The following is a 25,769-nucleotide window of genomic DNA, read 5'->3' as shown; positions in this document are numbered from 1 at the left end:
GCCAGAATCTGGGACCCCTACCCTCCACGCTCTCACGTCCTTCTGGAAGGGCACGGAGACTTGAAAAAGCGCTTTCTTCTCTTAACCACAGGAGCTGAGGCTGGTGTGAATTCTTAAAATTCCAGGAGTCCAGGTTTGTATTAGTCACCCACAGCTTCCAGGATGCTTCAAGTTTTCCCTCTCAGCAGCAGCCTTATCTCACCAGCATCTGGGACCTCTAGGAAGGTCTGAGAACTTTCCAGCCGAAAGTGTCCCCCTGCCCCTGCCTCCCCCCCCAGCAGAGAGTGGGTGCAACAGGTTGCACTGGGTGGTTTAGGAAAGAAAGGGGGTCTGTTCTCATCTCTGCAATTTCAAAGGTGGGAGTTCCTCCAAGCCTAAATACAGTCCTGTTTCCCCTGATGTCTGCAGGATAGCTGGATGGCCTCCCTCTGTGGCAGGAGGAGAAATGGTAGCAAGTGGGCAATTTGTGCAGGGTGCTCCAGCAAGGGAGTGAAGAGCTGTGTGGAAGCTTGCTGACCCGTTGAATAGGACCATCAGCTATAGCTGCACTGGGTTCGTCTCATAGCTCACAGGGAGTTTGGGCAAAAGGATGTACATATAAGATCCTGTCTGGTATTAACATTCCATCAGTCTGTTTCTTGAGTCTCTATGTGGTCAGGGATTGCCAGCCACCACAAGGAATACAAGAGAAGTAGTTCCAGGGTGACCTATTTTCCCAGCTAAAAAAAGGTCATAGCATCTGAAAAGCAAAAGGGCATTTATGCGGGTAACAGAACAAGATATTTGAAATTAGGCACATCCTGACAAACCTGGGAACCTGATTCCTGGCCAGGGTGTTGTTCACACAACTCTTTGAAAAGTACAAATCTGATTATAATTGTGTGTGAGGTGAAATAAGTAAAAAGCAACATTGTACTCAGCTATTAGATGAAATAAGTAAGTCGCATTATCATTTATCCTAGATGAAATAAATGAATGGACAGCATATGGACTCAAAGTTCGAACGTGTGACTTGGATGGGAAATTTGTGGCAGTTTGGAAAGGGAGAGGAGAGAGAATGTGGAAGATTAAATATGGAAGGGATGCAAGATGGGAGAAGTGAGCAGGAGACTCTCATTACCCTGGCTGGGGGATCCATTCTGTAGGGTGGTCCACTCATGTGGCTAGGGTGGGGCTGCAGTGGACTGGAGCAGTTCGAATGAGTCACTTCAACCAGGCCGGAGGGGTCAGTGCCAAGAATCCACCCCCATCCATCCCCATGAGGCTGTTGCTGAGTTAGCTGGATGTCGGATGTGGTCATGCATTCACATTTTAATCGAGCACAGGATGCGATGCCAGGCACTGGGAATAAAGAGACTGTTGAAGTGGACAGCCTTGCCTTCCTGGAGATTACCATCTAGTAGTGAAGGACAGTTCCACAAATCGTGCCTTTGTTACCATGGTGGTAATTACCCTGAGAAACAGTAGGTACCCCAGCTGGGAGTCTGGCCCGGGACTTGGCTGGTCTGTGGCCTCAGCTCCCCCAGGGGGTCGGAGGGACAGTTTGCAGGAGCAGGTGTCCTGGGTCGGAGGGACAAGGTTGCAGGAGCAGGTGTCCCGCCAGCTTCCTGCAGAGAGCAGGGCTCGCTTGTTCTCCAAAGAAGCAGTCTCTCTTACCCACCCCAGCACCCTCAGGTCGGAAAATGCAATACAGAGCCTTCGATTTTCCAGCAGCCTTGTAAGGCTCTTGGTTTATAGGAGGAGGGCCCCAACAGACGGCTGGGTTTTTCCTCTGGTGGCTCAGAATGACCTCAGCTTTCCAGACCACCCCCACCCAACTGGTGTCTGTCGCATAGAGCCAAGGAGCAGCAATCACGGCAATGCCTTCTCTCTTCCCCTTCATCCATCTGACCCGGTGGAAGTCCCTGAATATTACTTCTTGCTTAGGCTCCTTACTCTCTGAATTCCCGATTTGATCATCAAAAGGAGATAATTACAGGGGCGCCTGGGTGGCTCAGTTGGTTAAGTGTCTGCCTTCGGCTCAGGTCATGATCCCAGTGGTCCTGGGATCGAGCCCCACATAGGGGGGCTCAGCAGGGAGGTTGCTTCTCCCTCTCCCTCTGCCTGCCACTCCCCCTGCTTGTGCTCTCTCTCTCTCTGTCAAATAAAAAAATAAGATCTTAAAAAAAAAAAAAGGAGGTAACTACACTGTGGCCCGATTCTTCGATTACAACTTGCCTCATGCTGTTTACAGATGATACCCACTTAGCTAAACCATCTAGACGTGTGCTGAGGGTCAGATCAGCTTTTAAGTCATCTCAGTAACTCCCTTAGCATCAGATGGTGAGAGGCAAGCAGGGGTGTCAATAGCCCAGATGACAAGGGGGCGCACGGAGAGAGCGTAGACCTTCTGCTTGTCCATCCGTAAGTCACACAAGTACTGCTTATGCTGTGAAGAGAAGCAAGTACTGCCTAGTTGTTTATTTTGCATTAAACAAAGAATAAAGGGAGTCTTTATTACAGTTTTGGCTTGGCAGCTCGGTGTTCAGCTAAGACGAATTCCTGTAATCGGATTTTTAAAAATTATTATTGGTTCATTCCAAAAATATTTGAAGACCCACTCTGTGTCATGTCTGGCACTAGGGGCCATGGTAAGACAGAAATGAATAAGGCACCATCCTGCCCTCAGGAACTCACAATTCTGAGGTGGCAAAAACATACTGGAAAGATAAATAATCAGAGTACAAGGTGGTCAGTCTAAGTCAAGGACTAACTGAGCGACTCAGATGCACGGGGAATAAAGAAATCCAATCTCTGTGTGGACCAGATATTTGGGGAAGGGGGCTTCATGGAGGAGATGGTGCTGTTTCCTGTCATGAGTGACAGCAAGAGACTGTTGTGTTGGGTTGGCCTGGGCGTCCCTGGCCTCACATGGTGCCAGGAGCACTCAGCAGACATGGTTCAAATGCGTGAATGACATTGTCCCCGTAGGGACTGTAGGTCATAGGACTCAGAGAGAAGGAAGAGAGAATTGCAGGGAGGTTCAGTGCTGGGCACTAAGGAGCGATGTCCTGGCAGTGAGAGAGGAAGGTCACTGGCTGGAAAAAGGGAAGGGAGGGCATGGTGTGGATCAGACCAGGGAGCCTAAGGCCTGGGGAGCCAGGGGAAGGTTTGGAGCAAGATGTGACTACATAGTGGGCGAGGTGGTGTGAGAGGAGGACCGGGTCCGCGAGTCCTCCATCCCGGGGAGACGCTCAGCCTGTGTGAAGTGACAGAGTCCCAGCCATTCCGCTCCCACGGTTCCCATCGCCACCTGCCTGGCAGATGGAGATGGGAATGGGGCAGTGACGGAAGGCTAGACGAGGCGTTGCCAGGTGGCCGGGCGGTAGGCGTGAGGAGGGGAGGGTGCAGAACGCAGGTGAGCCTTGTGGTCTGCAAGCTAGAAGGGCGGGAGCCTGACTTAGTGAGCGGGGGAAAGGCTAAGGGTATCTTGGATGTGTTTGGTTTGAGATGCTGAGGAAGGTGCCGAGCTGGTGGTTGGGAAAATGGATCTCAGTCTGGAACGCCAGGTTTTGAAATGGCTGAATAAAGGCAGCTGAGGGCTTAGAGAGCAAGATGCAGGAAGCCATCAGCAGTAGAGGGATGCGGCTTGCTAAGCAAGCGGAGCGTGTGTGGAAGCAGCCGTGCATTCTCGTGGGGATGACTGTGTACTCGTGCATCTCAGCACTGCTGTCCTCCCTCCTCGACACCTCCGGGGATGCCCTCTCGGGTGGGAAGGCCTGGCTGATAGTCAAGGACAGCTTCTAAAGCAGAGGGAAGGTAGATAATTGGGCCAAGATGGGGCCCTTACAAACATGCCTCCCGGGATGGGGGGCTTTGCACCCAGTGTCCAGCTTTCAGATGGTGAAGTACTTCTTTATAGCCTTGCTTGCTTGCCTTGCCTCCCGCTGTATCTTTACCTGATGCAATCTTCAACTAGACTTTCAAAATTGGTGATTTTTCCTCATTGGCGACAGCCCCAGACTGTCACATTGTGGAATTTTTGCAAGTCATTCACAGATGCTGCAAATGTGAAATGTCGTGCAGACACAAGACTAGGAGGCCTGCCCTGGTGCTCCTGCACCAGCCGTTCTTTCCACCAGCCCCCTGGCTGAAGCAAGGCAGGTCCCCACCTCCCTGCACCTTGATTTGCCCTTTTGGAAGTGGCTCATCATCACTCTCAGGGCTCGAGCCCTGCCGGGAATGAGATGAGTTCTGAGCAGGACAAGTCTAGAAGGTTCTGTGAATTCCTTGGAGGAAGGCCTTGTTGGAGATCTGGGTGAATTCTTATCTCTGGCAAGAGAGACAGCATTCAGACTTTAATTTTAATTTGAAAATGTGCCAGATGCATTACCAGCTTCTGGGCTGTTGGTCTTAATGTAAAACCAGCAAGTCTAGAGAGCCCTTTGTGAGAAAAGAAAGAAAAATGTGTCTATGTTTCAGTGTTTCACATCTTCTCTTCTCTTTTGGAGTTGAACTTCTGAGGAAAAAAAAAACGTAAGCCTTGTGGTTATGGAAGAGATTCCACAGCAGTGAAGTAAGGAGGGAAGTTTTGTGTGTCTGTGTGTGTTTTCCTGCACAGAAGTGTCTGAGCGGCCTATGGGAGCTCGTTAGCTAGCAGGGAGCCCTGAATGTGCGCCACGAAGGTTTCCCTGCTGTCCCCTGGCCCCAGTCCAAGAGCAGCTGGGAGGCAGTTCTCCCCTCACGTACACTCTGGTCTGACTCAGGGCTCCTCCCACCGGAGCACAGGATGGACTTCGAACGTGCAGGCCCCAAAGGGACCACCCAGAAGGCCGAGCCCCTGCCCCTGCCCCGTGTGGGTCAACTCAGTACCTCGCCCTGGACAGGGCTGAGTGGGAGGGCAGAGACCAGCGGTCCCCAGGCCGGAGCACAGGCTTGGAGTCCGAACTCAGTCTTCGCCCTTGTTTACCTACTTCCTGGCTCTGTGAGCTTGGAGAAGTTGCAAAACCTTGCCAAGTTTTCTCATTTTTCACCTGGAACATGAGTGTACCATTGGCCTGCTTGTGGGTTGTCATGGGAGTTGAGTGAGCCCAGAGCCTGCCGTGTACTGAATCGGTTGGTGAGGGCCCTCGCAGTTTTTGTTATTCAGAGAAAAGACAGAGCCCTGTGGTTGGGGCAGACGGAGGAACCCTTCAAGGTCCACTGAGGGCAGAGACTGTATTTTGTTGAATGAATGAATAAATAAATGACTGAAGTGAATTTGAACCTGACGGAATGAGAAGGGGTTGCTTCCGTGGAGGGAGAAAAGAAGACATTCCATTTTGAAGGAGAGACCCTGACCACTTTTCTAAGGCTTTGGAGAGAACAAGTCCCTCTCTGGACCTTTCCTGCGCCGCATAGGTGCACAGACAGACTCACACAGACATACAGAGACACACAGACCCACACAGAGAGGCACGGCATCCTGTGCGCGCGCACGCCCACGCGCGCACAAGTAGTGAGTTGGTGGAAGAGTAAGGGCGAGGACACTTTGCTCCAGTACTTTCTCTTCTCTAAACCTCGTTTCCCACATCCTTGAGACCCCTGGCTGCCCCCCCCCACTGTCACACTTCTGCAGAAGAGATGCTACCTTGCATCAAGACAAGGGTACGTGGCTCTGCCGTGTCCCCTCTCCCACTGTGGTAGCTGAGGTGCTGAGGGTCACATTTTACATCTCCCCTTAGTGAGCCTGCACTGCTGCCCCATGGGCGGGGGTGGGGGGGGGAGGGCAGGATCGGAATTTAATAAAGTTGGCCCAGGCTGCCTGCCCTGGAGAGTAACTTTCCTTCTGGGCATTATGCATTACCCGCTGGAATTCCAGCCCCTCCTCCGGACGTGGGAAGAGGCAGGAGGGGGCTGCGCCACAGGTCACTGCTCCGGAGCTCAGGCCCTTTGTTGGCTTGCCCCTGTCCACGTGTCTTGGTGGCACAGGTCCTGTGGCCTGAATGGAGGCTGTAAAGGATCCAGGATCTAAGCTGGCAAACATAATCCTGCCCCTGGCGCTTTCCTTCCTCTCTGCGTGGAAAGGAACCAGGGCCAAACGCCATCACTCCTGGCCCACATACTTTCCACTGCCTTGCCAGGCTGTGGAAACAGGGCCTGGCTTTGCACCCTGAAGCCGGGGTGAGGAGACATGAATCCCCGGGCACCCAAATAATGGTTCTGTTCAACCTCGTGGTTCATTTGCATCCTGGCTGGACAGGGGCGCAGTCACTCAGGTTGCCAGGATCCTGTGCGCCCCCCCTTACTCCCTGGCCCAGCTCAGAGCTCCTCACACTGCACTCCCTGCCTCTAGGTGGTTCTCGGGAGATAGAGTCAGCCAGTTTTCTTATCTGGACAAGGGGATGGCAATAGCTCCGAACCACCCGATTCTGTTAGTTGAGGATGAAGTAAGAGGACACACATAAAACACTCCTTGTGGGGTTCGCACATGGAGGCTGTTGCTATTCTGTTGCGGTTAACCGGATCTGAGTATAGATTTGGGGCTGGGGACACTGAGGGGGCTGGAGGCACAGGGGGCATCAGTCATGACCAGCTGTGGGCACCTCACTAAGTGATCGGGGCATTATTATATTATTATACAGTCAAGGGACAGGATCACTCTGTTTTAGGAAAGACCTCTGGTGGCTGGCCCTGTAGCAGATGGATGGAAGAGGGCGATGGATGCAGGGGCTCAGGGAGCCTTGCAAGAGCTGCTGGTGGTCTCATAGGGCAGGGGCAGAAAGAGGAGGGGCTGGAACTGCGGAGCTTTGGGAAAGAGCTTCCGTAGTATTTGGGGCAGACTGAGCGCAGCTCTCAACTCCGTGGAGCCCCCCATTCCTCTCGTCCCGCTTGGCCTCTCGAGGCCCTCTGTCCTTCTACCAAATCCCTGGGCCCCTGGGGTAGGCGTGGGGCAGGGACATTGCCACTCGGTGTCAAGAGGTGTAGGGAGGAGAGCCCACAGTGCAGTGTGGCAAGAGGCCGTGCCCCGCCCTTGCCCAGTGTCTTCTGCTTCCCCCTGTCGGGGTCCTGACTCTTCCATCACTGCCTCAGAGTGATGGATGGGGTGGGGGTGGGGGTGGGGGTGAGGAGGGGGGCTTTCCTAGGGCCTCAAGTCATTTGGAATCTTTCCTTTCCTTGCCACAGCCCAGCGACTGACCCTGACCATCCCTACCTCCCTGCTGGGCAGCCCTGAGTCCCTCCCCAAAGCTCCTCCCTCCCCTCTTCTCTCCAAGCCCTCGCCCTTCTCTCCTGGGCTTTTCTCACTGAGGAGCACCGACCCCAGGGGATGAGCTAGAATGCAAGATGGCACCACCAGCCTTAAGATGGCCGAGGCTCATCCGCCTGACACTTCAATTTTACTGAAAGCTTAGTGGGGAGACACACACATGCAGGCACACATGTGTGCCCAGACATGCTTTGGAGTAAAATACAAAACCCAAATTGTTTTTAGTATAGAACTTGAAAATTCAAAGAACGCGTACTCTCTTCTGTGCTTATTTTGAGAACCCACGGAGGGAGGTGGCCGCACTCTGCTGTCCGGGCTTTTTGTAGGATGTAGGAGAAGCCGCTGGGGTCCTGGGGCTCTTCTCTGACTGCTCCTGGCCACTCCTACCCGCCCCCCCCCGCCACATACCCCACCACACCCCCCCACACACATACCACTCTGCCGGGCCTGAGGGCAGAGGCGGGCTGCAGAGTGCCCGGCCTGCAGCCACCTCTCATGGCCAGACCCGGCAAGTGAGTCCTCTGCTTTTGTGCCTCCGCCTTCCCAGAACCTGAACATCCAGGTGGAGGACATCCGGATCCGAGCCATCCTGTCGGCCTACCGCAAGCGCACCCCTGTGACAGAGGGCTATGTGGAGGTCAAGGACGGCAAGACCTGGAAGCAGATCTGTGACAAGCACTGGACAGCCAAGAATTCCCGAGTGGTCTGCGGCATGTTTGGCTTCCCTGGGGAGAGGACGTACAACACCAAAGTGTACAAGTAAGGGGGCTGCTTACTCCTGGGCTCTCGCCCTGCCTGGTTCAGAGTCAACTCTGGCAGGGACCCCTGCCCCTCAAAGGAGAGTCCTTCCTGCCCCACGTCATGGCAGACCCGCCCGTGGCCTTCCAGCAAGACTTCCCTTGAGAAACTCCTGTTCCTGTGGGAGACAGACCCCAAAAGTATGACGAAGGTAGGGTGAGGGAAGGGTGAGGGCAGAGATGAAGTGCAGGGTGCTCCAGCCCAGAAAAATCCCACCTCTCAGTGCAGACAGCGCAGGGACCACAGGGGCCGAACAAGGACAGTACTAGCCAGGCCGGGGGGGCGGGGGCAAGGGCAGCGCCAACTTAAGGAGACATGCCCGCTTTTCCTCAGCAAATGATTATTCAGAGAAATCTGGACCTTTCAGGAGATTGAAAAATGGTTCGATTTGACTCAGTTACACCCATCCCAATTAAACCTTCCAGTGCTGTTCTGGTTGCCAAAGTTAGCATCTCCAAGGGGGAAACGGGGAGATACCAACGAGACTTAGAGTAACCTGCTCCGAGGGGTGTCCAGTGAAGGGATTCGGCCCCCTGACAGACTGGCCGCTGGAGTACCTTGGTTGGTAGTGGGGTCCTCCTCTCTCCTCTTATTAGTGGTAGCGACAGTCTGTTTCTGAGTGCTTGCTTTGTGTCAGACTCTGCTGCTAGCCATCGAACCCTCCAGCACCAGGAAGCAGGGGACTGCTTCAGAGTCGAAGAAAGAAAGTCAGAGAGAGGCGGTAGATCTAGGATCCGAACACAGGTCTCCAGCTTCAGGGTCTACACTCCCAGAGAGTGTAGACTCACAGCACTGCCTCTCTCCTTTCAAACCAAGGATAGGGAATTTCCAAGTCAGGAGACCTGGGTTCCAAGCCGGGTTCTCCTTCCAGATCCCTGGGGTCAGGGGCAGGCTGCATCCCTCCGTGGGCTTGGCCTGGCCGCCTTTGGTTAGAGCCCCCAGTCCGCCACAGGGGTGAGCGCAGGCAGCAGGGCAGGCTCACAACACCCCGGGGGTGAGCACAATGTCAATTCCTACCCTCCACCGCCCCAGACGTGGCCCAGACCTTCCTGGTTGCACAGGGCAGCTGGGAGGCGGAGTGGTCTCAGGCCTCTTGAGTCTCTGGACAACTCCCTCCATCTGGTCAGCTCCTTCCCTGGGGACACTTTCTCAGCTTTTCCGACCCATTGGAGCCAAGAAAAGCAAACCCCTCCCCTGGCTGGCCCCACCACAGCCCCCAGCCCAGTCCTAGGAGTGGGGAAGGCTGCCATCAGACCAAGGCCAGGCAGCACATGGCTTGTTCAGATGGCCTTTGAAAGCCATCTCCCCAGCTGAGGATGGTCCTGAGTCTTCTTCCTGCTTTTGAGGAAGGGTCTCAGCTCTGTTTTGGGAGCTTCGCTCCAGGCGATCCTCTCTCGTGGGCTGGGCTGCATTAGAAACCCTCTCCTTGCTCCACCCACCCCTGTGTCTGGGTTTCCTGTTCACATTGGGACAGGAAAATGTCCCCAGGGCTGGGAGGCATCCAAGGCGGCGGTGGTGGGTGGTGTTCTCAGGCAAGTTGGGAGATGATGAACTGACTACTGAAAACCAACTCGATTCCTGACCTCTAGCCAGAGAGGCAGGAGGGCGGGCGCTAAACCTTGTAGGCTTGTTTTATGTCAGCCTCTGAGACTCAGCTGACAGTTGGGCCCCAAAAGAGAAAGACACAGTGGAAAGTGTTTGCCTCGGTGGTGCTGTTTGGGGCTGTGATGGCAGCCAGCTGGAGGAAGCCCTTAGTGATGAGCTGGGTCTCCCAGGGCGTAGGGTGGCCTCAGAGATCACCTGGCCCAAGCCCTAGGTCTGCATAGAAGGAGACACAGGCCTGCAGGGCAGGGCACTCAGGAGTCACAGAGCCCCCTGCCGGAGCCCGCGAGGGAGCCCAGGTGTGTTCTCCACACCGCTGCCCCCTTCGGCCCCTGCTCCTGCTCTGCTCCATCCCAGAGGCACGGCCTGGCTACGTGGCACAGGCCCCCACCACAGGTGGCTGTTAAGTCTGGGAGCTGGGGCCGGGCTGGCCTGGGTACAGGGGGTCTGGGAGCCGTGCTGAGAGGCTATGGAACAGCAGAGGCCTGGGAGCCGAGTGAGGGCCACCCTGCATGGTCCCTGAGTCTGGGCCTTCCAGTAGCGTCTTGTCCCAGCTCCCTTTGACCCTTCCCACAGCCTGTCCCTGCTGTTGCTGACATCCCTCAATCCCAGGGAGGCCCTCACCCTAGGAAGGAGATTGTTTTCAAAGTGATTCTGTCTAGAGTGGGGTTAGCCATCTCCAAGTATCCACCAGGTCCAAAGGAACTTTGCAGCCTTAGACATTCACCTGGGCAGTGTCTGAGGCCTCTCCCCCTTGCTCTGTCTGCTAACTGGTGTGTCTGGTGGCCAGTCAGGGGCCTCTGTTACCCCCAGGGCCGGGACCGCAGCTCTTCATCAGAGCCTCTCAGCTCGCCACCTCCCACCCTCCAGGTGGTTCCCGCGTGTCCCTCAGAGTCCTTGCGCCCACGGGGTCACCGTGAGTGGAGTCAGTTTCCCCACCAAGGGCTTCTTTGCCATGAGCTGACTTCTGCTCTGGCCTGGGGAACCATGAATGCTCCTTGAAGCTAATGAAACTGAAGCTTCAGGGCCCCATTCTTGGAGCCAGGAGCAATTTTGTGCTCTTTTTTTTTTTTTTCTTAGAGCAGGATCCCAATGTTGACACTGATTTATTGATATGAGCTCACTAAGCTGAGATTCTGCATCTAATGTTGCATCTCAGGAGTTAGGAAGAACTTTAATGATTTGGTTGGTTGGCTGAAACATGGACCAAAATGTGGCCCACCGTGAGCGAAATGGAAATGCCTGCTCTCCTTGGTTTCATGCGGAGGAAGGGATTCAAAGGCTTACGGAGACTGGAACGTTGGAGTGCATTTATCATCTGAGACCTCACCCACCCTGGGAAGGTCCAGAAGACACACTTTCCCTCTGACTGAGGAATAAATGTGTGTGGGAAACCCTGGCGTTTCTCTGTACCCTCTCTGTAGGCCATTACCTCCCCCTAACTGCAGTGGGGGGTGACTGGATCCCAGGGCGGAGGGGCCAGGGGACAGCACTCAGCCTCCCAAGGCCGGGTGGGTGTGGTTCCCGAATGACAGCAGAGTCTGAGCCGTGATCAGAACAGCTTGACTCCTTCAGACCCATGGCATGGGCTGGTTGATCATGGTGTTCCTGGATGTGAAATGGGTAGGAAGCCTACTGAATTCTTACTTGTTCTAGAGGAACAGAAAATCTAGGCTGAGAGAACAAAATTCGAACCTGAATCATAAACACAGAGGGTCACACCCCTCCTCCAAGTCCCAGACCCGAGCCAGGTTACAGACCCAGGACCCTTTGAATGAAGGGGAGGCTGGGTCCCCTTGAGGACAGACCCCAATAACACTGCCAAAAATGCACCCTGTTAATCAATTTCCCAGCCTTCCCCAAAAGGGACCTATGGCCTTTTACCAAAGTGTGCACTGGGGAAGAGGAAATAACCAGAACTTTCGGCACGACTGGACACAGACTCTGAAATACGCTGCTTCCGGGAGACTCACAGATCGCTGTGGCCCTCCAGTCAGAGGAGGGGCTTGTGGAGGTCAGGTGGTCAATGGAGTTTTAGCTCAGGCCCATCTCACAGTGGGCCCAGTGCATCCCTGAGCCCATCTTGTGGTTATTTCCCTAATGCTGGAATTCATCATTGGAATAGACATACACAGTAGCTGGCAGAATCCCTAACCAAATCCGGCTTTTCCCTTGGCTGGGAAGAGCCGGGAGGACTTTTCATTTTCAGTTGCAGCGGCCCAGCCGAGGATTCTTCCTGCTACCCTGCCATAGGCCCAGACACCTCTTTCTCCAGCAGGCTTCCCCTGGGCCCAAAGCTGCCCCTCACTCCAGTCGCTCTCCAAACAGCAGGCCTGGGGCCGGCTGTCCATGCATCCTCCCCATGGCCTCGCCTCCTCGTGTCTGCACCCCCTGGACCTGGCGCTGGTGAATCGCTGGGGGAGGGGGTGGGCCGCTGCCTGCGTAGCGGAGGCCTTTGGAGGGCCCCCCTGCATTCCTGTGAGCTGATGCGAGAGGAAAGCAGGGCCGTCTGGGAAAGGCAGGAGCAGATCTGTGTTTGCTGTAGGCGCTTCGGTCTATATTAAGAGCTCAGTACATCTGTTGCTGGGTAAGGCCAGTGTTCACTGAACCCTGGAAGCAAGAGGCTGTTTCAGGCCTTGTGCAGCTGATCTCCCCCGAGTGTGCTCTCTCGCTTATTGCGGGGGTGTCCTGAGGAACAAGCTGGAGACACCCCCCGGCAGGTGTGTTCTCCAGGCCGAGGTGGGGGTACGGTGGGGAACAAGCTGGAGGTTGTGTTTCCAAGGGCAGGGGCCTTGTATGCAGGAAGTGGGGAGGGGCAGTGGTGCTTGGAATTCTTAACGGCCCTCCTGCAAAGTTCTTCACTATAGGCTACAGGGATGTTGAGCACACATCCTGAATTTCCCAGGGTAGTCCTTTTTTCAAAGAGTCTCTGTCATTGGGTGCATAAGTACACTAGAATTATTACCAGTAGAAATTTGGGGTTAAGGAAAGATATTGGCGGTGTCTGTAGGGTTTCACCTTCCTCTGTGTTCACATCCCTTCACTCGGAGACAAAGCAGAAACTTCCAGGCCTGCCCTACCAGCCGAAACAGGACCCGCCCCCTTCTGCCCCGCCCTGGGCCAGTCGGCCCTGGGAGGCCCCTCCACTGGGCAGCTGGTGGCGATAACTGTCTGGCTGTCTGGGGCATCTCACTGGTTCTGCCAAGCAGGGACAAGCACACAGACCCCAGAGAGCTGGGACAGCATGAGAGGACAGGGTGTCGTCCCTGCCCTCCTCCTTTGCAAATCCCGCCATCATTCAGAGCCTAGCTCAAACGCTGCTCCTCCCCGAAGTCATGATGGCAACCCTGGGGAGCCCTACCTTCTCTTCTTCCCTTTGTCTCCTTTAACCAAGATAGTTGTCACTGCTTCTACAAACACACACAAAGCCCTTCCTGTATGTGGTTTTAACTGCTTCACAAGTATTATAAACAATCTTTATCAAGTAGATCCCATTACCACTTCTAATTTGGAGATGGGGAAACCGAGGCACAGTAACCTTTCCGTTCACCAGTTCCTTACTTATTCGTTGGTTCTTGTTTTAGAAAACACTTTGGCTCACCTTGGTCTTTATTCTGCCTTCCAAAAACACATACAAAGGAACACTTCACACGTGATACAGGCTAAGAGCTTCCCTTAGGCTATGCTCCGGGGACACCGTGAGCCTCACTGGCTCCCAGGTGAAGATTTGGTAAGGTCTGTGGCCGAGTGTCCTGACCACTTTAATTTCCAAGCAAGTTATACTTTGATTCAGCCTATGGGGTGATTTAAGACTGTTCTTTGTTGCTTCTCATCGGATCCACACCTTTGATCCTGTATGTCGTTGGGAGAGAGTTTAACATTCACCTTGTTCTGCTCGTTGACACAGGGAAGAAACCACAGCCAATCATGTTGAAATTATCTGAAATGTTGGGGTGAGCAACCATTCTGGTTTGCCTGGGACTGACGGTTTCCTGGGACCAGGGGTCTTATCTTTTAGACCCCTTTCTGCATTTTGCGTTTATAGGCTTTAGTGTTATCTCACTACGAGTCCTTCCTCTTCTAGCATATAAGCTGCCTGGGGGCGAGGTGGGGAAGGAGGCCACTCTGCCCTCCCAGCCCTGCTCCCCAGCGCCCAGCGTGGTGCTCAGCGAGCGCCTGCCCACTCAGCTGGGCTGAGCTCCAGATGCGCGGGCTGTACCTGTTCCGTTCCCCCACCAGATCCCCAGAAGCCAGCACAGCGGCCAGTCCCGTACCCAGTACCCAGTTGTGGAAGGAATGAGGGGTGGGCGCCATGACGCCCTGGTCACCCGCCCCCTTGCCCCCTGCAGGATGTTTGCGGCCCGGAAGAAACAGCGCTACTGGCCCTTCTCCATGGACTGCACAGGCACGGAGGCCCACATCTCCAGCTGCAAGCTCGGCACTCAGGTGTTGCTGGACCCCGTGAAGAATGTCACCTGTGAGAATGGGCTGCCAGCCGTGGTGAGTTGTGTGCCTGGCCAGGTCTTCAGCCCCGACGGGCCCTCGAGATTCCGGAAAGCCTACAAGCCAGAGGTGAGGACGCGGCCAGAGGTCTGACCCTTTGGCACGGGGCGCGGGGGGGACGGTGGAAGTTCAGGGATCGGGCGGGGACCCCCCCCCAGGAGAGAATGAGGAGAGCTGGCCCCAACTCAGACCACTTTCCTACAGGGCAGGAATGTAGTGGGACGCCTTTCAGGGCCGGCCCCACCCAGAGATGCCACCTCTAGAGTGCGCCGAGCCGCTGGGCCCCAGCCCCAAATCATCAGCACCCCGACCTGACCTCACACCATTGCTGCTCCTCTCTGAGACCAGAGTCCCCTCCGTGGAGGACAGATACCAAGGAGAGGAGAGCACTTCCTTATCCACTGCCACAGGCTCTGTCTGCTGGCCTGGCACCAAAGGCAGGGGTGGGGAGTCCTGCTTCATTTCCCGAGGAGAGGAGTGTTCTGGAGTTTGTGGGAAATTCAGTATGATTCCCAAAAGCACATGAACCCTGCTACAAATGTTTCCAAACATGTTTTGGTTTGTTCTGCAATAGAAAGGATAAAAATTTTTAAAAAGCTTTCACCAAGACAGACAAGGAAAACCCGTCATTCCCATGTCTCTGTCACCTGTAGCCCTCAGTCACATTCCATGTATGCAAGCAGCACCTGCGTGTGCACGTGTGTGCGTGTGAGTGCACTCAAGACATGCCAGTGTACATCTGCTCACATAAATAACAGCCCCGTTTCAAGTGTCCGATTTCTTAGGACGAGCAAACTGTCCTGACCACGGCAGGCTTGACGGGGCTTCCGAAACAGGGAGAGTGTGCTCCTCTATCTTCCCTTGAGCATCATTAAGAGGCAATTCATTTTTCTTTTTCCTACCCTTCGTTTTTCTATATCCACCAAAGGTTCTCAGGGATGTGCATGTTCTGGAAACTGCTCACATGGGACTGGTGGGTGGAAACAGCACATGGGAAGAGGAGGAGGAGGGGTAGGAAAGGCAGCTGCTCACCATGAGGGAATGGTCCCCCGTGCCAGATAACAGCTCCATGCTCACCTGGGCAGGGGTGAGTTCCAAGTCAGCTCTGACCACATCGGTGGCGGGGGGGGGGGGGGGGGGAAGGCCATGATGGCAGCCTCATCCTGTGTCTCCTTCCTCTCTCCCAGTCTCTCCCATCTTTCCCCTCTGCCATCTCCCCTCCCCATCAACATCTAAGGACCTGCTCTTGGGAGGGGGGTGATAGCACTCATCCGAAGGAAAAGAGAAACCCCGACAGGAGCCAGATAAACCATGTTGGGTGCCCCCTCCCAGGCTGGGGGTGGTATATCTACACAAAAGAGAAAGCCTTCAGTGAAAGGAGTGAAATGAATGCTGTGAGCCCAGCCATCAACCAAGGGGTACAGGAACTCTTTGGAGTGCCTTCGTGACTCTTCCAGCAGGCAGCCATCCTTGCCCCCTTTGTCGCCAAGGGGCCTCCAAAGTGCACAGGCCCACCACACAGCACATGCATGCAGCCAGGTGACACAGACACCCCCGGACAGTGCCACCTCCCCCCCAGCCCCACAGCCCCCGCACACCCTCACTTGCCCCCCTGACACATGATGTGATCCTTCCTACAGCCTCAGCCTGAGCCTCTGAGCTTTTCTCATGTGTCATCCAGAATTCCAGACCCTACTGTTTTGGAATTCCTCTTGCTGTGTGGTTTAAAGCAAAGGAATCGAGTTCATGCCAAAGGAATTAAAAAAAAAGGGGGGGGGGAGCAAGCCTTACATCACATTTTCCCTTGGTTTCTTTCTTTCCTCCGGGGCCAGCTGACTCTGCTCGGCCACTGCCAGGCTGGGGTGAGGATCTTTGGCACTCTGCCTCCATCAGGCTTGGGTCATGGATGGTCTGCCCTCTCATAAATGAGCAGCCACCTTTCCTCCCCCTCCCTTTCCACTTCCCATGTGCTGTTCCCACCCACCAGCCCATAGGAGCAGTTTCCAGAACATGGAAGCCACAGCTGCGCATGCTAGACAGCTTGGGCCGAGCGGTGGGGGAAGGGAGAGGGCACAGCTCCACTGCAAACAGGCTGCAGCCAGCAGGTGTCTGGTTTGTTTTGTAAAGCTAGAAGGTTCTGGGTGTTCGGCACACGCCCCTGTCCCTTTTCTCTCCCTAGTGCCTGGCTCAGAGCAGTCCCCATGGCCTGTAAGCCTGGGTGCTATCACTGTGCCCTGCCCTGCCCTGCCATGGCGGCAGCGACGGGGCACCGCCAGTGGGCAAGAGCCCTGTGGCCGAGTGGGAACCTTGGCTGGAGGCTGGAGACACGGGTTCTAGTCTGACGCCTTGGCCCTCAAGGTGGCAGGTGTACCTGAATGTCGACAAACACCACCTCCAGCCAGGCCACCATGGCTGGGCCATCGGCGGGTGTGGTCTGAGGACCACGGAGGCGCAAGTGGAACAATGACTCTGGTCTGATCCAGCACACACAGAACGGCTGCGTAGTCAGCCCACTCCCTCTGTGTTGAAGCAAATGAGCATCAGCAGTAACTCAGAGCCTCGAAGCCTTCTGAGCCCCGACCCCCCCCGCCCCCACCACACACACACGCACGCATGCACGGAAGTTGATGCAGACCAGGGTGTGTGGGCAGATGGAGTCATGTGAGCCAGCTCCCCTCTGGTAACATGTGATCCAGTGGGGCAAAGCCCTGGTGGAATATGGCTTTTATCCCTGTGTGATTAAATAAACCCTGCGAGGCGCTTGGGCTTCCAGGCTGTCGGTGAGCGCTGAGGGGCAGTTAAACTGTAAGCATCCCCTCTCTGCACAGCTAGGGGCGCTGCTTCTTCTGCAGAGCAGGCTCATTTGGACCTGGAGCAGAATCAGGGCAAGCGGTAGCCGAACAGTGGCCGCGCATGCGCGCAGCCCCAGGACAGACAGCAGGCTCCCCACCCCCGCGCAGGGTCCATTGTCTCAGCCCCGGCCTTCTTGGGTAGCTCCCTGTCTCCCCGCTCCTGCTTCTCCCCACCTGCAGAGCAGGCTCACCGGGAGTGTAACCGTCAGTGCCCCGAAGTCTAGTCCGCAGGGCTAGACTAGAGCGCTCGGTTCTAAGCAAGGTAGAATCCCGGTCCGTCTGGAATCTGCCAAGTTTGGGGGTAGGAGCTGCTTTCGGTAGCTCTAAAGCTGGAGGCTCTGCACTGGGGCCATGGAGGGAAGTGCTGGTGGTAAGGCCCCTGACCAAGCCTGGGTTCGGGTGGCAGTCGAATGAGGGTCCCGGTGGGCTCCTCCGTAGTCCAGGACGGGAGCTCCTGGAGAGCCAACGGTGCAGAGCGAGCATGGGCAACCCCCACCCCCACCCCGCGCCCTGCACATGCACACAACTCCAGCACAGTTTCAGCTCCTAGCCCGGGCACCTCGGTGCAGAGGGAGGCGGCTGGGAGGAGAGGGCAGCGCCCACCTGCCGAATGTGCATCAGCTTTTGCACTCAGCAGGACCGTGTGTCTCTTCAGCAACCCCTGGTGCGGTTGAGAGGTGGTGCCAACATCGGGGAGGGCCGAGTGGAGGTGCTCAAGAACGGAGAATGGGGTACCGTCTGTGACGACAAGTGGGACCTGGTGTCTGCCAGCGTTGTCTGCAGAGAGCTGGGCTTTGGGAGTGCCAGAGAAGCCATCACTGGCTCCCAGCTGGGGCAAGGTAAGGACTGGGGAGGCGTTCTGTGGCCTCTTCACAGGGAGCACGGCATGGGGGGCCCAGCCCAGGTGGGCTGGCTTCGGGCTTTGCGGGGTCTTCCTGCTTTGCCTGCTCCCACCCGCGGCTGCCACTCTGTTTGAGAATGCCGGACCTCTCCCAGCAGTCAGAGCTGCAAAGGCTTAGGGAACACTGAGCCCCCATTTTATGAATTTGGAAGCTGAGGCCCAGAGAAATAAGTGAATAACCAAGGTGAGACAACATATTAGCAGCCAGTGAAGACCCTAGTGGAGGTCTCCCAGCTCACAACCCAGTGCTCCCCAGTCCCCCTGAGAAAGCTGGAATTCTCAAGCCCTTCCTCCAGGACAGGATCTCAGAATTCCTCCGGCCGTGGCCCATCCCAGGCACACAAGAATTTCAAAGGTCATCTTACTTTCCCACTCTGGTGTAGCACCACAAACTTTGTCTCCCTGCCACCAGAGACTAGGAACAGGAATGCCCCTCTCCGGATGTCACATGATGCTAACGAGAAGGGGCCTGGTTTTTATTAAGTGTTCTGCACAAATCTTTCATCTAAGCAGAGAACAAAAGTATAAGAGGCTTTCAAGCGGGTCATTCCGTTGAGAACAAGATACACATGTGACATGAGGACACGACAGCTTCCCTTTCTGACAAGGAGGGTGGGGCGCCCTGTCCTGGGGGGAGAGGATGTGTCCATACTGCCAGACGGAGGGCCATCGCCCCACAGAGAGGAATGTGGTGAGGTCATTGGTCACAGCCTGGAGTAAGTAACAGCCCAGTGGACTGGAGAGAGAGCCCTGGGATCACAGATGCCCCGCTGGAGAGGACCTCAGTTCATCTAGTCCAACACCGAGGCATGGAGGTGTGGGAAGACAAGCCTGTGGTCACCCCCATGGCTAGTGGGGGAGAAAATCTGAAACCCAAGTCATCAGCTCCCAAATTTGGGCTTCTCCCAGTATGTCCACCATCTCCCAGGCCCCCCGCACATTCAGAACGTCTCTACCCCAATTCTGCAATCCTGCGAGCTTCCTGGGCGTGCACTGAAGGTTAGGGGTCTAGGCTGGCCTCTAACGTTGCTTCGTGCCACGTAGAAGCTTCGGTTATACCGCAGGCCAGTCCTCTTCTTCCCTGGTCATGGTGAGCTCTTTGGAGTTCCCTCGGATGGCCTGTACCCCCACAGTCCATGTCACTGATTGGCTGATGTGTTGGTTTGTGCTTTCCCAAGGCCTGCAGGACAAAGCCCGCTCATTCTGTGGAACAAATAAGCCTGGATGACATAAGCATCCCATCCCTCATGGGCGGGTGCTATTTGACCTAGTTATTTCACTGCCCAGAGCAGCCACAGGTTTCCAGGGACCTGCAGAACTCTGCAAGAAAGAGACAGTTGGCATTTTTGATGCTGTCCTTGAAAGAACCACTGAATGATTTATGATCTCCCGGCACTCTGGGCAGGTCAGTTCTGGTAGGCAGGAAGGGAAAAGTCCACAGTCAGTGTCAAATCACAGAGCAGACGGGGTCAGTTCAGTCCTGGCTCTGGCTGGTGGACCAAGTGACCACACCCGGAGTTTGGGTGTGAAAGGCAGGAACCAAGAGGTGAGCAGTCTAAGTCCTAGTCCCAGCCCTGCCACCTCCTTGCCCAGTGACCTTGAGCAAAAGCCAGGGTTTCAGATTCTACACTGGAGTCAGATTTGAGGGTTTGTATGGCCCCAGCCTCCTGAGATTCTCTGAGACCTGCTGTTATCACCAGGATAGCTGTTAGGTCGGAATCAGGCACTTTGTGCTTTGTGTTCCCCGGACCCCTTGCACACATCTGGACTCCAGCTGTCTGTTTCCATGTCCACCTCCCCCCAAGACCCAGTGCTGCATGAGGGGAGGGCCTGTGTCCTTCACCTCTGTGCCCCTAGTGCTGAGTCTGTACCCAGCTCATAGTGCTCTAGGCTGTTCATGTTACGAAGAATGAATACATGAATGAATGAGTTCCACTTGTGTAAGTAGGATCAGCTGAATAAACACTTGGTAAAGAAGTGTCAGCGCTCTACACCTTAGCTGTCCAACAGAAATATAATGGGAGCCATGTAAGTAATTTTAAATTGTCTCATAGAAAGAAACAAATTAATTTTGATAATGTATTTCCCTTAATCCAATATATCCCAAATATGATGATTTCAACATGTAATCAATATAAATGATATTAATGAGAGAGTGTACATTTTGCGTAGTGAGTCTTGAATCTAAGGTGTGCCTTATACTCAGAGCACATCTCAGTGTGGACTGGCCACGGTCCAAGTGCTCAGTGTGGCCAGTGACTCTATTGGTCAGGGCAGCTCTAGAGCAGTGTCTTCAAAAGCCTTTTGCCTGAAATGCCCAAGCAGAAGTACATGTGATGGGACAGGCCATGCACATAAAGCTGAAACAGAAGTTTCCGGAAACAGTGCTTACCTCTACGACATACAAAACCCTATGTCCTACTGTATTCTACTGCCCTCTTAAAAAATGTGATTGTAACCGGCAGAGTTAACTGTGGGTCTAGAGTCCATGACATCGCTCCAGGGGGTTAGGCTTCTCCGCTGTGCCCTGCTTCTGCCCCTGGCCTGTGGTCCCCTTGGCCAGGGCTTGTTACCTGGGGGAAGAGCAGAGCCAAAGTGCAGGTGGGGAAGGCATCGTGAGGAGGAGCAATTCAGGGGTCAGTCCAGAACCCCGGAGCAGGCGAATGCTGGGAGTCAGGATGCGGGGTCAGGCCCAGGTCAACAGAAGGAGCCAGGAGCCCACAGACATGGCTGGGCATGCTCTGCTGTATACCCAGGCCACGGGCCTTCAGGGACAGCGCCCACCCTGCAGAGCTCGGGAGTACGGGAAGAGGGTGAGAAACACTGGTTCTCCCATCTCTGTGCCACGAATGTGTATGCTTCAGGAACATGGGGCCCGTCCTCTGGGGCCCCACCCTCAGATGTCTGAGAGCACCGTGGGCATTTATGCAAGGGAGGCTGGCAGGAGACAACCAGTTGTTAGCTGGAGTCTAAAGCACGTTAGGCTCTTGCATAAACCTTTCCTCCCCTGGCCAGCCCTGTAGGCCAGTGATTCATAAGCGTTCATTGAAGACTGTTTGGGCCGGGCCCTGGAATGGAGAATTCATTTATTCCACAAACATTTACGGTAATGGTTTCTGCTCCCCGGCAGCTCACGTCACGTGGGGCAAACTAGAAATAACCTCCCTCCAAGATAACCTGCACTCAGAGGGGCGACACGAGTAGTGATACTGATACTATTTGCCATTTCCTGAGCCCCTGGTAACCGGCCATCCGTGGTGTCACTCGTTTCTCATAATCCCCACCCTGCTGGAGCGATGTTATTATTGCCTTTGATAGATGAGGGAGGTGGGGCTCAGAAAGCTCCCATCACTTCCCAAGGAGACGCAGGCCATCTCCAGTCTCTTCTTGCCTCCCAGGGAGAGGTGTCAACAGAAAATGCTGCAGGTGGGGGTGAGGTGGTGTCAAGCAGAGCCGAGCCGGAGGAAGGCTTTGAGATGTTCCTTGGAGGCGGGCCTCTAGCTAGGTCAGCAAAAGGAGAAGGTGTTCAGGAGGCAGAGAGAACATCCCCAGATGAAGAACACGGGTGCTTCCAAACCCTCCGCTCTTTTGAAGAGCAACCTTCTGCTCCCATCCAGCACACGGGGCTTTTCTCTCCTGATGGCTCCAGAAACCCAGCGGAATCCCACTGTGGGGCGAGACTGCCTGGTTTGCCTCCTGGCTCCTCCATCAGGCCTGTTACTTCATCATCAGCCCCCCATTTCCTCATTGCATTGACTGGTGATGATTTGATGAGTTCATATACGCCATGTGTATAGGACAGAATCCAGCGCATAGTAAGCGCTCAAGAAATATGTGTCACCGTTGCCATCGTCATCCTTCTGACAGTCGTCAAACAAGCCCTGCATCAGATATGCAGGTCCAAGGTTGCTGCCTGTTTCTGTGTCCCCCCGAATCCCTGAGCTGTGGCCCCTGCTTGCCTCGAGGATTCTGTTCGGGGCCTGTGCCGTCATAGCCTCTCCACTCTTGAGTCCTTGGATGCTTCCAGCCATAGTCACTGTGTTTTAATCAATTTTATAAAATTCCAAGGAATTGGAAGCTTTATTGTTTGTGAATTGAATTTGTGAATTTCCAAGGAAAGGGAAACTTGGCTCTCACTTACTAACGTAGGTTGCTCCTGGAAGTTAATTTTGGCCTCGGTGAGCCTAGATACCGGGTGTCTCTGGAAACCTCCACAACGGAAATCACAGAAGGAACACAGACATGACGCCTGCCCTTGTGGGGCCTCCAACCCAGTGGGGAAGCAGACACGGAACAGACAACCACCTGAGTCTCGATGGGAGGCCACACGAGGGGGCCCAGCTTAGACGGGAATCAGAAAGGCTTCTCTAAGGAAGTGGTCAAAGCCGAGCCCTGAAGGATGAGTGAGAGTTAGCTGGTGAGGAGGGGAGGAAGATGGGCCAGGCAGAGGGTCCAGGCAGGGGAAAAGCTCAGTCAAGCAGCCAAATAATAGGTGATGTGGCAGCGGACAGAGCTGGAACGCTAAGTGAGAGGCCAGGTTGTGCCTAACAGGCCACTTGGGGATTGTGGATTTTACCCTTCGATGCAGTGAGAAGCCGTTTCAGGGACTTAAGATGGGGAGTGACTTGATTCAGTATGCATTAACAGCACTCATGGGCTGCCCTGCGGCAAATATTTTAGAATGAGCAAGCAGGACGGAGCCTAGAGGCTATTGCATTTGTCCAAACGGGAGAAGACAGAATTCGATGAGGGTCATGACAGCAGAAATGCAAAGCACCCAGATTTAGGGGAGTGAACAGATGTGGTGTTGGATTCCTTGTCAACCACAGAGGAAGAGGGGTTACCAGAGGTGACCTCTGGGTTCTGGTGAGAACATCAGGCCGGATGGACTCCACTTCCCAGGATGGAGAGGGCTGGCAGAGAAGCGGATGGGAGATGGTTGTTCTGCTGGCCGGGGAAGTAAAGGGGACAAAAGAGACAACTTTTCCAAGAAGTTCACTCGGATGGAGACTAAAGTGACAGGCAGAGGGTGGGCTCAGGGGAGGGCGGCCGTAAGATGGGAGGTGTCTGAGTGTTGAGGGGCAGGACCCGAGTGAAAGGAGGATGGTGAGTGAGGATCAGGAAAAGAGAGGTGATCCCAGGCAGGGGGTGGGGACCAAAGTGGGAGTCAGTGCAGCCCAGAGCTCCCAGAGAGAACTGGACTTTGATGGGCTAGACAGAGGGGAGGTAGCCCCGTGAGCTGAGCTGAGCTGAGCCAACAGGGTCAGGTTGGGGATTCTCTTTCCCCAGCAGTGGGGGGCTCCCCTTGGTTATCTGGGTGCATGTGACAGCTTCCCTGCATGTTCACCATCGGTCATTTGCCAGATGATTTGCCCTCTCTGCCCCAGCAGGGAGCACTGGCAGGAGATGGGCTGGGGAGAGGAGGGAGGCCAGGTATCTCTTCCCCCTACAGGGTCCCTGCAGGCCGCTGTGTCCCTCCTGGACCAGGAATAATGGCTCTTTTTTTTTTTTTTTAAGATTTTATTTATTTATTTATTTGAGAGAGAGAGAATGAGAGAGAAAGCACATGAGACGGGGGAGGGTCAGAGGGAGAAGCAGACTCCCCGCCGAGCAGGGAGCCCGATGCGGGACTTGATCCCGGGACTCCAGGATCCTGACCTGAGCCGAGGGCAGTCGCTTCACCAACTGAGCCACCCAGGCGCCCCAAAGGGGTAATGGCTCTTAACAGGTGCCCTTTCCACATACATTCTTTGCTTTCCTGAGTCAGACACTAGCATCCTGCCCTCACTCCTGCTGGCCTAGGGGCCATTTCTGTGTCCCACTCTCATTAGCCTCTGAGTGTTGGACTGTCCGTTGTGATTCTGTGATTTCCCTACACTCTGTCCGTACCTTTATTATCTTTTTTAAAAAGATTTATTTATTTACTTTAGAGAGGGAGAGCGAGTGGGGTAGGGGCAGAGAGAGAGGGAGAGACTCCTCAAGCAGACTCTCTGCTGAGCATGGAGCCCGATGTGCGGTTCGATCCCAGGACCCTGAGATCTTGACCTGAGCTGAAATCAAGAGTCAGCTGCTTAACTGAATGAGCCACCTAGGCGCCCCCTACCTTTATTTTCAAAATCCTTTTTTCTTAACTATGTTCAAGTCATCCAGTTTGAGTGTGCCATCACTCTCCTGCAGGAACTCTGATTCTATAGGGATAGTCACCCCTTTCGGGTTCAAAATGCACAGAGTATTAAAGTTGAAGAGGGAACTTCGATGTCTTCTCGTCCAACTCCTTTATTCAGGGAAGAAAACCAATATTCAGAGAGGCTGAGTGGGTCGGCCAAGGTCACACAAGAAGTTTGCAGCACATTTGATTTGCTTTTAGGGGAGAAGTGAATCCCAAGACAAAAAGCAATTCTCTCCTCTCCAGGAGAGGAGGCCTGGAACCTTGAGCTGGTTATGGGATGCAGTTTGGAAGAGTTTTGAGGGTGGGAGAAACACGTTCTTACTGTCTAGGACTTTCTTGCCCACTCCAGAAACTTACCTTCAGAAACTGTCAGTAGTACCTGTTTGTTTTCCTCCTCCAGGGATAGGACCCATCCACCTCAATGAAATCGAGTGTACCGGGAATGAGAAGTCCATTATAGACTGCAAATTCAATGCCGAGTCTCTGGGCTGCAACCACGAGGAAGATGCTGGCGTGAGATGTAACATCCCTGCCATGGGCTTCCAGAAGAAGGTGAGGGGCTGTGTTCTCTTTCAGTCACTGAGTCCCAGAAAGTACGGGCCAGGTGGCCTCACACTCAAGGGTTCTAACAGGTGGTGTTCGAGGGCTCCACTGCTGTCACTGTTAACGACATTGTCGCCTCACATTCATTAAGCATGCCAAGTGAGAAAATGCATGGATAGGCACACTGTCCTTAGTGGCACCCTGCGGGGGGACTGGAATTGTGGTGTGATCGCGACCCAGTCCTTTCTGTAAGGGACTCAAGGTCCGTAGCACGTGTGACACCCTTGGCATGGTCCCTGTCCAAGGACCCAGGGGAACTACATCGGCAGCAGGTCTACAAGCTACACAAGGGTAAGCACAATACAGACAATATTTTGGGACAGAAAACTGTGTTTTGGTAACCAGAGGGAAAGAAAGGGGAACCTTAACAGCATTATACCAGAGGCACACCCTTCCTCTTCTGAGATGGAGTCTCTAGAAACCTACATCGTGTCTCCTGGCTTGGGTGATCTTTCCCACAGGGGGAGCCAAGGTGAATTCCTCTCGGTCTATCCAATCCTACAGAAAGGCCCAATACATCCTGTTCATTGCTCTTTTTTTTTTTTTTTTTTTTGCAAGGTTTATTGAGTGATAGCAAAGTGATAGTACAAATCTCCCAGGGAGGGAGGGGACCCAAAGGGGTTGCCCCTATTCAGATTGCCCTTCACTATCCCATGTATTTGGTTGGGTCCTCTGCATCATCTACTACCCGGCTGGCATGTTGGAAGAGTTTCTTAAGTGCTTATTTTAAAAATGAGCAGCTGCAGACACATCAGGGTGCAGGATGGCTCCCCAGTTGGGTTCTTCCTTTGACAATGATTCTTGACCTTGGCACCGGCATGCCCAACTGGTCAGCCACAACATGTGTTGCACAATTCACCGCCCGATGGGACCCAAAATGGGGCCCAAAATGGGACCCCAGCAGCCCTCAGCCAAGCCGTGCATTTGCCTGTGGGTGCGTAGGAGCATGGGCCGCAAGCCCCCAGCTGCGGGGAAGGCTTGCCATCTCTAATTGTCTGGCAGCATTGCAAGATAGCTGTACAGAGCTATGGAAGGTGACAAGCCACGGGTCCTGGCATGCTGTGGCAGCCTTCACTTCAGGCTGATTGGAGGAGGGTGGAGTGAGGTTTTCAACCC

At 54.4% G+C, this 25,769-nt stretch overlaps 1 protein-coding gene across 2 annotated transcripts in view; it reads left to right on the top strand.

Moving 5' to 3' along the window:
* The window catches only part of LOXL2 (lysyl oxidase like 2), a 59,771-nt gene that overhangs the window by 13,614 nt on the left and 20,388 nt on the right, over nucleotides 1–25,769 (top strand). Inside the window, exons 3-6 of one of the 2 annotated variants that reach the window (XM_028114323.2) lie at nucleotides 7,773–7,984; nucleotides 13,975–14,197; nucleotides 17,618–17,819; nucleotides 24,451–24,602. In XM_028114323.2, coding sequence (XP_027970124.1) covers nucleotides 7,773–7,984; nucleotides 13,975–14,197; nucleotides 17,618–17,819; nucleotides 24,451–24,602 — 789 coding nt within the window. Of the gene's footprint in view, nucleotides 1–7,772; nucleotides 7,985–13,974; nucleotides 14,198–17,614; nucleotides 17,820–24,450; nucleotides 24,603–25,769 lie in introns of both variants that reach the window. The other variant, XM_028114319.2, reaches the window with a different exon arrangement.

The sequence above is a fragment of the Eumetopias jubatus genome, unplaced genomic scaffold (genome assembly GCF_037043125.1).
Source record: "Eumetopias jubatus isolate StellerSeaLion01/CBP00866 unplaced genomic scaffold, mEumJub1_p1.0 scaffold_2, whole genome shotgun sequence".
Lineage (NCBI taxonomy): Eukaryota > Metazoa > Chordata > Mammalia > Carnivora > Otariidae > Eumetopias > Eumetopias jubatus.
Note: the sequence above shows the minus strand (reverse complement) of the source record. Positions and strands in the feature narration are given on the sequence as shown.